Genomic DNA, 12,394 nt, shown 5'->3' with positions numbered 1-12,394 from the left:
CCCTCTTCTCCCACTGATAGCAACACCGCAGGAGAAATGCTAGCACAGGCTTCCAGTATCCGTAGTTTCAGGTGCTGCACATCTTGTATCTTCACAGCATAGACAATTGCCTTCAGATGACCCCAAAGATAAAAGTCTAAGGGGGTCAGATCGGAGACCTTGGGGCCATTCAACTGGCCCACGATGACCAATCCACTTTCCAGGAAACTGTTCATCTAGGAATGCTCGGACCTGACACCCATAATGTGGTGGTGCACCATCTTGCTGGAAAAACTCAGGGAACGTGCCAGCTTCAGTGCATAAAGAGGGAAACACATCATCATGTAGCAATTTCGCATATCCAGTGGCCTTGAGGTTTCCATTGATGAAGAATGGCCCCACTATCTTTGTACCCCATATACCACACCATACCATCAATTTTTTTGTTCCAACAGTCTTGGAGGGATCTATCCAATGTGGGTTAGTGTCAGACCAATAGCGGTGGTTTTGTTTGTTAACTTCACCATTCACATAAAAGTTTGCCTCATCACTGAACAAAATCTTCTGCATAAACTGAGGGTCCTGTTCCAATTTTTGTTTTGCCCATTCTGCAAATTCAGTGCCGATCTGGGTCATCCTCGTTGAGATGCTGCAGTAGCTGGAGTTTGTAAGGGTGCCATTTGTGAGTAGCTAATATCCGCCGAAGGGATGTTCGACTAATGCCACTCTCCAGTGACATGCGCGAGTGCTACGCTGTGGGCTCTTGCTGAATGAAGCTAGGCCAGCCACTGATGTTTCTTCATTAGTGACAGTTTTCATGCGTCCACATTTTGGCAAATCCAACACTGAACCAGTTTCACGAAACTTAGCAAGCAGTTTGCTAACTGTAGCATGGGAGATGGGTGGTCTCGTAGGGTGTCTTGCATTGAAATCTGCTGCAATGACCCGGTTACTGCGTTCACCAGACATCAACACAATTTCTATCCCTCCTCACGTGTTAACCTCTGCGACATGTCAATGGCTGTAAACAAAGAGAAACTTGTAAATAACTCATGAAAGAATAAAGTTACGTTAAAACCAAGCACACCATTGTTTTTCTTGTGAAATTCCCAATAAGTTTGATGTGTCACATGACCCTCTTCCTATTGAAAAACAAAAGTTGGATCCAAAATGGCCACCATGGTCACCACCCATCTTGAAAAGTTTCCCCTCACATATACTAATGTGCCACAAACAGGAAGTTAATATCACCAACCATTCCCATTTTATTAAGATGTATCCATATAAATGGCCCACCCTGTAGTTATCCTTTGACAGCTTCCCACATCTGTCTCTCACTCATTTATTTCTGCCTCCAGAGTAGACTAAATGACACATGACATGGATTAAGGTGGTGATGGAAACATCATTTAGGGACTATGCTATATGCTAACTTGAAAGAATCAAGCAGTTTCAGCATGATTTTTAAAACCTGTCTATCTCATCCAATCGTGGTACTGGACACTGATACGGGGTCTGTATGAATTTACTATCACACGCATGGAACAACTTTGAGATGTGCTCTGTGACATGGTGCATTATCCATTCAAAACATCTCCATTAGAGGAAGTGTTATTTTAACCTTTTTTTATATATTGAGATGTCCTGTATTTATTCATCCTGAGGGGATTTAATCATACTACATGCAACTACAAATAAGCATGTGTAGCAAAGGGTACAGAAGGAAATGGAAAAGGGCAGCAAAAGCCAAAAAGTTTAAACCACCTTTAATTTCATGGTATAGCCTGACCTGGAGCAGTCAGGCAAAAGTACAGACCTGCTAGGATCTGACATGGCAGCATCAGCTCCACCCGAGAGCATTAGAGGAAGCGAAACTGCGAGTGAGGTAGGCAAGGAGCATTCTTCAACTCCAGGAGGATCACTGGAGAGCATGGCCTTTTCATCCCAACTGTCAACTTCAGCTAATTCCCCCCCAAAAGTCTACAACATCATCTCTTTCTGAACCAGCAACTCCACCTACAGAGGTAAGGGAAGATCGAAACGCACTCTCGGAGCTAAAGGTAATGATCGCCACGCTCGAGGGGGAAACAAATGATAATAAAGTGACATGCAAAGAAGAACAATAGGGAAATGAAGACCTAAATAAAGGTCTTAAACAAGAAAAATGAGAAACTGCACCAGAATATTAAAGACCTGGAGCAACGTTTAAACGCTATGTTTACTAAAGCCTTTACAGAAATGCCAGAAAAAAGATGAAAAAAATAAAAGGAAAATACAAGTTAGAGAGTAAAATTAAAGTGCTCAGCTTGAAGATGTTAAGCAAACATTCACAACCCGTACTGAAATAAGATTATACTGAAACTTCTTTCATTATTTATTTGCACACTCAACAAGCCTTTAACAGTATTTTTTACAGTTTTTTTTATCTTTTTTTCATTTAACATCATACCCTTTATCTATTATATTTAGACTGTTAAAGATTACTATATATCATTAATCTATTGTATTTGGACTATACCTTTACAAGATATCTCAGTTTTAACATTCTTCACACTGCTGTTCATTTTGCTCTAGATCAGGCGTGCCCACACTTGTTCAGCTTGCGAGCTACTTTTAAAATGACCAGGTCGAAATAATCTACCTACATTAAAAATGCTATATATATATATATATATATATATATATATATATATATATAGAAGTCTGAATCACAATCTGATTGTATGGGTGGTTACCTACCAGGTAACGCGCGTGGTTGGTCTGCAAGTCGGCAAACATCTGCCACGGGTGCCCCCTCAGTTGCGAGAAGCAGATCATAGAATGTTACATAGTCAACTGTCAAATAATGCAATGAGTACGCGAAACGTGTTTCGCCCTATTTTGGCCGCATCAGACGTACACAGTCACTGCACCCCTCATTGGGGATCAAACCTCGGACGTCAGATAAATGCACTTCGATTGTGACATTGTGAGAAAAAAATCCTCTTCTAATTCCATATTCAGCCCATATCATCCCCAAACAATTTTTTTTTAAATCCCCTCTTTAGTCGATGTAAATTGGAAGGCTAACTAGATCACAGCCGGGGTTTTGCAGTAGCTCGCACATTTGATCGTGCGTGCAGGATGACCAGTGTGTTAGACTGGCTGTCCTTTATGATTGACTAACGTTTAAAAAAAAAATTTTGTTGAATGCAATGCGATCCACCTGCACTGCCTTTGCGATCTACCGGTTGATCGCGATCGACGCATTGGACACCCCTGCTCTAGATATACTCCTCTTGGCATGTCAGATGATCGGGACTTTGCGAAGTGTGGCTTGCCTCACTTACATAGGCATAATGGTTGGAACGTGTAGGGGATGGAGAGAAAGAGAGCAATGCAACTTCTGTTTTATCCCTTATACCCCAATAACTGTTCATGACAACAAAACAGTGCACTTCACAGCTGTGCTGTATCTATGTCAACGTTATCGCATGTACAATGTACTACCACCTTAACCTAAGACTACAAAATGTACAATGAAAGCTCAAAAGAAATATTTCCATGACCAAATAATGAACTTTGTCAGCTGGAATGTCAAGGGTCTCAATCATGAATTAAAGAGAAAGTACTCTTGCATTTAGCAATTCTAAAAGCCAAGATATTATTTTTACAGGACATTCACTTATTAAGCAATGACCAGTTTCAGTGGCAAAGAGAGTGGTCTGGCCAATTTTTCACTCTAGCTATACAAAGAAAACCAGGGGCGCAGGAATCTTAATACACAGAACTATTCCATTTGTAGTGTCACATGCAATTTTTGGGGCTGAAGGGTGGTATGTCATGATGTCCTTTACTACACTACTAGCATGTAGACTTATCTTGCTCAACTGAAACAATCCCACCCCACCACTCTTAAGTCAGTGCGTAACCGATTTCTTGTACTATTTGAAATTGGAAAAAAATCTAATTCTCACTTACAGGATCTGTTCAAAACTTGTGTTTTTTTAGTTTTAAACACTTTACAATTTAAACTTCAATTCACCTTATTTCCATGGAGTTTGCTTTTTTTAAATTGTATCCAAATACTGACAATTGGTGATGAACAAAGCAGACACAGTGGCAAAGGACACTGAATGTTAAACCAGAGCCACTAAATTAATGTTACATTCATTTGCATGGTAATAAAATGGTTACTTAAGAGTCTGGTCTTGATGCTGACAATCTTAATTTTAAGCCTATTTCCCACTTACTTTTTCTGTCAAAAGTTCTTAAGCGTGTTGTAGCTTCCCAACTCACCAACTACTTAACTTATAATAAATTGATGCAACCCTTTCAGTCTGGTTGCAGGGCGCAGCACAGCTGTGAAACTGCTCTGCTTCAGGTAACCAATGATATGCTTATGGCAGCAGACTCTGGACAAACCAGCATATTAAATTCTATTAGACCTCAGTGCAGCATTTGACACTCAGGTCAGACATGACATTCTACTGTCCAGAATGGAGAACATGTTGGGTATCTTTGGCACTGCCCTCCAGTGGTTCAAGTCCTATCTGACTGGTAAGCAAGAGTTTGTTAGTCTTGGCAACAGAAGATCCAGCTTGGCACCAGTCACACAAGGAGTTCCACAGGGCTCTGTCCTCGGCCCTCTTCTCTTCTGTATTTATAAGCTTCCCCTTGGCCATATTATTCGTAGCTTTGGACTTAGTTATCATTTTTATGCAGATACTCAACTCTATTTCAATGTTAAGAGTGGAACTTCATCAGAGCTTTCTCGGCTCACAACCTGCCTTAGTGAAATTAAAACCTGGATGGAGCAGAACTCTTTAAAATTAAATTGCAAAAAAACTGAACTCCTGCAAATTGGGACTAAAATGCAACTTAATAAAATGAGCTCCTTCCCAGTTCATCTTGGTGGTGATCTCATCAGACCTGCCTCTACTGCAAAGAATCTTGGTGTCATTTTTGATTCCTCCCTTTCTTATTCTGCCCACATAAATCACATTAAGAAATTTTCTTACTTTCACCTCCGTAACATATCCCGCATTCACTCCTTCCTCTCCTTTTCTAATGCTGAGAAACTTGTCCATGCTTTTATCACATCCCGCGTCGATTATTGTAACTCGCTGTTGGCAGGTGCCCCTTCTAATCTTATTTTACAGCTCCAGCTTATTCAAAACTCAGCTGCAAGAGTCCTTACTCGAACCAGCAGCAGCGAGCACATCACACCCATCCTGCTCCGTCTTCACTGGCTCCCTGTGTCTTACAGAATCAAATATAAAATCCTAATAATAACCTACAAAGCCTTAAATAACCTCGCGCCAAACTACATCAGTGATCTTCTCCATCACTATGTGCCTGCCCGCCCACTAAGGTCCTCTGATTCTGGCAATCTTGTTGTGCCCCACACTAATCTACACTCCATGGGTGACAGGGCCTTCAGCTGTATAGCGCCCAGACTCTGGAATGACCTACCGAAATTAATCAGATCAGCTGACTCCATGAATTCTTTTAAAAAACAACTCAAAACTCATCTTAGCTCTACTTGACTTTACTACCCTTCTCTTAGTTTACCTTTCTGTCAAGATGCTCATGTAACCTGTGTGTGTGTGTGTGTGTGTGTGTGCTAGACCATCAGTTATGTTGTCTGTTAACATTGTCTAACATTAGTCGTAATTTTCTTTATTTATTTGGTTTGTACAATGCTATATACTGTATACCCTGCTATTCTTTCTTAAACTCTGTGAAGTGCCTTGAGCATGGGAAAGGTTCTATATAAATAAAATATATTAGTATTATTATAACAGAACCCCTGCCTTTAGTAAACAAGCTGCTATTTCCCAGTTTCTGCCTTTTTGTGTCAATCTAGAAATTAACATTTGGATTTGCTAAATTGTTAGGGAAATACTGTAAGCATTTGTGTGTGTGATATTAATCACTGTTCCTTTAAATATGTTTCTCTTTTTATGCTCTTTTGATTTAGCTTCTTCTTATTAATTAGCTCACAAGCAACCTCTGTACTAAAGTAGCTGCTTCCCTTTAGAACTTAGTGTCATTTGCACCTATGTCTCCTTTCTTTACCATTAACCATCAGTATTTGGATAAAATAAAGAGTGTAACTCTACATGAAAAGGTATTTGGTTAAAAAAAAAAGTTAACCAAAAAATGCAAATTTCAGAAGTTTGTTTACATGCAAAAATACTCACATATTTCTTAATGTAAAATAAAAATAAAAAGACTAACCAATTAGATAATTTAGAACAGGGTTCTTAACCTGAGGTCATTGGACACCTAGGGGGTCCAAGGATGGGTTTCAGGGGGTCCATGTGGGTCAGATAAAAATGACCCTTTATAGTCACTATACAGCCCAGTACTGTTGAAAAGTCGAAATACTGTAGATTGGATGTCAAAGATGATGTGTGTCACCTTGTCGAAGACCACTTCACAGCTTTATATTCTTATTCAAGGCAAACAAGAACAACCTTCTCATTGAAATAAAGTAGAAAACGAGTGAATAGATGTAGTAGTAGTAGTAATGGTAGTAGAAAACGTAGTAGTAGTAGACCGGTTTTAATTTGCACAAGAGGATTGTATTTCATAATCATAAAGGGTGGCAATTACTTTTTGGATAAAAAGGAGTGTTTTTTTTAAAGTTTACTTTAAAGTTTAATAATATTTTGTGCATGTCATACATAAGGAGACAATCAAATCTCGATAAATCAAGTACATTATATTCATTGAATGCAAAGTTGTGTTTATGTGAATATATCTCTGGGGTCCAAAGCGTTCAGATTCTTAAAGGGGTCCGTGACAGAAGAAAGGTTAAGAATCACGGATTTCAAAATAAGACTAAACCATCTGCTTAAAAATAAATAAATAAAGCTAGTAGGAATGAAAACCCTCAGCCGCAGTGTTGCGCCAGGACTGAAGATGGCTAAATTACACTTAAACAAGAGCACACGAAAGTCTATTAAAACGAGTTCTCCCCCCTACAATTTGGGTGTTGAATGAACAGGAATGCGGAGACTCGTAGCGGCAATGTCAAACAACAGTAGGGAACAGCTGACATCAAGGACAAAACGAAAAATAAGCGTCAGGCTGTACGAGTAGTTCTGGGTTAGTAGTCCAAGAACGTCATGACAGTCAGAAGCTGGCTATTTTAAAAGGGAAAAAAAGAACTCATCCCGTTCATATACTGATCACCTGTACACAGTGGCATTGGGTGATACTTTAATCTTTCGTAATACTCTTTCATTTTAAATGTGTTCATTACAAATTCTGATGAGACCTATATTAGAGTGACCAAAATGAACGTCCGTACAATGTTCACGGTTCTATATTAACAATAAACCCCTAATAATTTCATGTTAACGAAAACTTATAGATGGCAAACAGAGTGTACAAAAAAAACCAAGGTTATGCCCGCTGGTTTCAGCACCACTTCAGTGGATTTGTGTTTCTCCCACAAACGAGACGACGAGAATGATAGGCCTCCTCTACCACAAGGTCAGAATAACTCTCAAGGGGAATACGGCGAAATCTGCAATCTTTTACTTACATTCTTGGCGGCACTGCCTTTGAGCACGTTGGCAATTAAGGTCAGCATCTTTTGCATACTACAAAATTGTTCGGCAGTATGCGAAACTCTTCGTTTCCACTACAGCCTTCTCCCCTTCCCAACTGCCACTCCTGCCGACACCCTAGCAGGCTGGCCAACCAGCACTAACCCGGAGTGAAGGAAACACCAGCAACTGAAACGAGCGCGGCTAGAGCGGCCCGTCACGTGACGGCAAAGCGGCGCGGTTCACGTTTTTAATTTTACTGCAACAAAGTCGAATTAGCGTAAACTGCTCTAATTCGGGATGTTAAAAAGAATAGTTTACTTCATTAGGTAGAAGTACATAATAAACAACAATAGTTGTGTTTTGTACTTTAAATGTTAAAATGTGTGATTCAACTTAAATGATTAAAGTCTGAACATTCTCGATTGTAATAGAAATTTGTCATTTTGTTCAACCTCTGATGGTGGTCAATAGAGGGCTACTAGGATAGGTTATTCGTGCCAAAATTAAATGCAATCCAACGTGTTAACTATGTACTGTATGCATGTGGTGCATTTAATTTGGGCACCTTTTTATTGTGTCATAATTAAAAACATCAAACAAATGTTCAGTTCCTTTTGACTATGGCACACAATTTTCGTGTCACTTTAAAATTCAACACAAAAGCACATAAATTTAAGATCGTGTCAATTGATAACGTGTCCTAACTAAAACAAGGGCCGCATATTGCCTTTCGCTTAGCCTCTTATCCAAGTGCACTGCATTTTGAATCCTTCTAAAACTGAATCTAATCAAATAACCTATCAACATGAAAAGGTGGGGCCAGGGGCGTCAACAGTTCGTTCCACTTTTAACTATTGCTGTATTCTGGCATCAAGCGTAAGTTTTGTCAATGCTAAAGGCTGAGTAATTAACCAAAAGTGTGATAAATATTTTTTAGATCTCCCTTGAGAAGTTTATTCTTATGTAATATCATCTTAATAATGTGTTATGCTTGCCTTACATTTTTCTATTCTTCTGATAGTCCTGACTGAGGCATTAGGATGTATAGCAATAATTGGTAACACCAAGTCATGTCACTTGCAGAAATTCTCAGTTGATTCTACACTTATGGGGTGTACTGTATTGATAAAGATAATGAGACAGAATATAGGAGACAGGTGGAGACGTTTGTTCCTTGGTGCAGACAGACTTGTCTGCATCTTAACATCAGCAAAAACAAGGAACTGCTTATTGACTTTCTCCGCACCAAAGAGTCTCTGGGAGTGGATGTAGACGTGGTCCACTCCTACAAGTACTTGGAGGTCCACAATAACGACAGGTTGGACTGGTCTTGGAACCCAGAGGAACTTTGTAAGAAAGGACAGAGTAGGCTCTTTTTCCTTGGGAGATTGTGTTCCGTCAATGTGGAAAGTGACATCCATCACATCTTCTATAACTCTGCAGCGGCCAGTGTGATTTTCTATGTTGTGGTGTGCTGGGCTGGTAACATCTCTTCAGGAGAGACCACCAAATCAACAAGCTAATTAAAAGGGCAAGTTCAGTTATAGGATGCACTCTGGACTCACAGGAGGTCATAGAAAAGAAGAAAATTAAAACAAAAGTGAGTGCCATTATGAATAATGCTACACATCCTCTGCCTGACACACTAACACTCAGGACTTTCAGACAACATATTATTAAGCAGAAGTGTGTCAAGAAATGCTACTGGGGCTCCTTTATACCAACAGCAATACTTCTACATAATGCCTCATTGTGACTAGGAAGTCAATAGTTTTCTTTCTTTTTAATTTTCTTGCTTTCTGGTGCATGTGTTTATACCATAGTGTGGTGTGTGTGTGTGTTTGTCTTTATTTATTTATTTATTTACTTATTTATTTATTTAAAGAGCTTCTGTAAAAAGCCAAATTTCTCCCTGGGGCAAATAAAATTCTATCTATCTATCTATCTATCTATCTATCTATCTATCTATCTATCTATCTATCTATCTATCTATCTATCTATCTATCTATCTATCATATAGTGCCTTTCTTATCTATCTATCTATCTATCTATCTATCTATCTATCTATCTATCTATCTATCTATCTATAATATAGTGCCTTTCTTATCTATCTATCTATCTATCTATCTATCTATCTATCTATCTATCTATCTATCTATCTATCTATCTATCTATCTATCTATCTGTCTACTTTTGCCCCCTTCTGCAGATATTTACAGAGCTACACAACTGTATGCTGCAGCTCTTTGGGACATCAGCTCTTGAATCTGCTCTAAGGATGTAACTGTAGCAGACAGATATTCTGTTGCTGCTTCTATTACCCTGGCCTTTTCTAGCAGCTAGCCAACACAGAGATACATTAACCTGTCATTTACATCACCAGCTTCAATGTTTTCAATGAGATGGAGGATCCCTGCCTTATCAACTCTCCATTCCCCATCTTGAGCTTTGGAAAGTCATTTGAACGCCTCTTACCCAACTGTTGACACCCCTTGCCGCAGGTTTTCATGCTGAATGTTCATTTGATTGCATTCTGTTTTGGCATGATTAATGTGTGGTCTGGAATTGAAATACAGTGCACTCAGAGCCACTGCTAAGAGAAATGCAATAAGCCGTCTTTGCTTTTAGTTATGACACGTGATCAATGGACATGAGCATAAATTCAGCGTGCCTTTGTATTGAATTTTAAAGTGACACGAAAATTGAACATTTGATTGATACATTTTTAATTATGATACAATAAAAATGAGCATTACATTTGCTATGCTTTTAGGTATAAAACACAATCTATAGACATGAATTAAAATGCAATACTTTTATCATGCATTTAAAACTGATAAGGAAATTGAATGCCATAGTGAAAAGCAATCAAACATTTGGTTGATGCGTTTTTAATTATGACACAATAAAAACATGCCAAAATTAAATGCATTATGTACATATATTACCTTACAATATAGCTTGCACATTGGATTGCATTTCATTTTAACACAAATAATCTTTCATAGGTTAGATCAATAGGTAAATGATCAAAAATCAAAAAGAACATCATATTCATAGTTACTGACATTCATATTCCTTAAACCATTCCTTAACAATTTTTGAAGTGTGGCAGGGTGCCTTATCCTGCTGAAAAGAGGCCACTGCCATCAGGAAATACCGTTGCCACGAAGAGTTACATATTCCACAATAATCCTTAGGTATGTGGCTCGTGCCAAAGGAACATTCACATGAATGCCAGGACTCAAGATTTCCCAGCAGAACATTGCCCAGAGCATTACATTGCCTCCACTGGCTTGCCTTCTTCCCATAGTGCATCCTGCTGTTATCTCTTCTCCAGGTAAATGATGCATATGCATCCAGCCACATGATCTAAAAGAAAGCATAATTCATCAGACTAGGCAACCTTTTTCCATTGCTCCATGGTCAAGTTCTGATGCTCACATACTCATTGTAAAGATTGTGTTTTTTATATACAAATAACCCTTGTATATGTAAATAAGGTGTTGTAGGTAATGTATAGAGAAAGACTGTATCAGACTATAGCTGAATACAGTCATTTCTATTTGAATTTCTAGATTGGTATAGATTGTAAGACTACTAGACTGTGCTTTATATATATATTCTCAAACATATATGTAAATAAAGTATATTTTTTCAAAAAAAAAAAAAAAAGTAGTTTGTGGCTATAGATGTTCTTCAGTGAGATTGAACCAGATGGGCCAGCCTTTGCTCTTCACGTGCATCAATTTTGTTTTCCCTCCTCTTCTTTGTCAGTTTTAATGTTAGTGGACTTACAATATATTTTCATCATTTATATGTTCCTCACAGTAAGGAGACCCGGGTTCGCTTCCCGGGTCCTCCCTGCGTGGAGTTTGCATGTTCTCCCCGTGTCTGCGTGGATTTCCTCCAGGTGCTCTGGTTTCCTCCCACAGTCCAAAGACATGCAGGTTAGGTGGATCGGCGATTCTAAATTGGCCCTATTGTGTGCTTGGTGAGTGGGTGGGTTTGTGTGTGTCCTGTGGTGGGTTGGCACCCTGCCCGGGATTGGTTCCTGCCTTGTGCCCTGTGTTGGCTGGGATTGGCTCCAGCAGACCCCTGTGTTTGGATTCAGCAGGTTGGAAAATGGATGGATGGATATACAATGTATATCTACGCATTATTGTACTCAGGTATAATAATATTTCTGCTTAAACCCCTGTGACCTGGGATTACAATAAGATCACCTTTCCTCTTTTGTATCATAAAAGGGAACTAATGGAGGCTGGTGTTAGAAAGGGCATCCAGCTGTAAAAATGTCTGCTCCACTACCACAAAACTTTGAGGGAATCTGTCCAACTTGGGTGAACTCAGAAAAAAATTCATTAAACCAGTAGAGAGTGTTTCTGCTCATGCTATAACCTAGAAGTTGATTGCCTTAGAGTCGCCAGTTTTTCAAAAGTGTTGTAGTTTAAACATTTAAAGGTACGTTATGCAGCTTTCCAGGTTAAACCTTATTCCTTTTTTATATTAACATTTTTTTAACTTGCTGGAGTCCCCATTAAACTTGCATGGATCATTTATTTCAAGTGTCTTCTACATTTTGAATGTTTCTGAATTCCAGTGATTAAATTCTCTTATAAATACATTCAATATGATAAATGTGTTAGAAAAAGGTGCTGGCATCTGCAAACTGCCTTGACAACGTGACCAGCACATTGGAAGAATGTAGTGAAAGGTTTCCTCAATAGTTCTGCTCACTGACTCTTGAATTACCACAGAATGTCTCATGATCACCCTGTGGTGAAGGGGTACCCTGTTCAAGGATTCTTCCTGCCTTCTGCTTGATGCTTGCTGGCATTGGCTCCAGCTTCCTCACAACCCTGCTCTGG

General features: G+C 39.1%; 1 protein-coding gene across 2 annotated transcripts in view; it reads right to left on the bottom strand.

Moving 5' to 3' along the window:
* The window catches only part of LOC120523868 (pyruvate dehydrogenase E1 component subunit alpha, mitochondrial), a 49,428-nt gene extending 41,746 nt beyond the window's left edge, over window positions 1–7,682 (bottom strand). For both annotated transcript variants that reach the window (XM_039745540.1, XM_039745541.1), the window contains exon 1: window positions 7,517–7,682. In XM_039745540.1, coding sequence (XP_039601474.1) covers window positions 7,517–7,573 — 57 coding nt within the window. In that variant the 5' untranslated portion in view covers window positions 7,574–7,682. The remainder of the gene's footprint in view (window positions 1–7,516) is intronic.
* Between the last annotated feature and the right edge of the window lie 4,712 nt (window positions 7,683–12,394).

The sequence above is a fragment of the Polypterus senegalus genome, chromosome 2 (genome assembly GCF_016835505.1).
Source record: "Polypterus senegalus isolate Bchr_013 chromosome 2, ASM1683550v1, whole genome shotgun sequence".
NCBI lineage: Eukaryota > Metazoa > Chordata > Cladistia > Polypteriformes > Polypteridae > Polypterus > Polypterus senegalus.
This window is presented reverse-complemented; position numbering and strand designations above follow the sequence as displayed.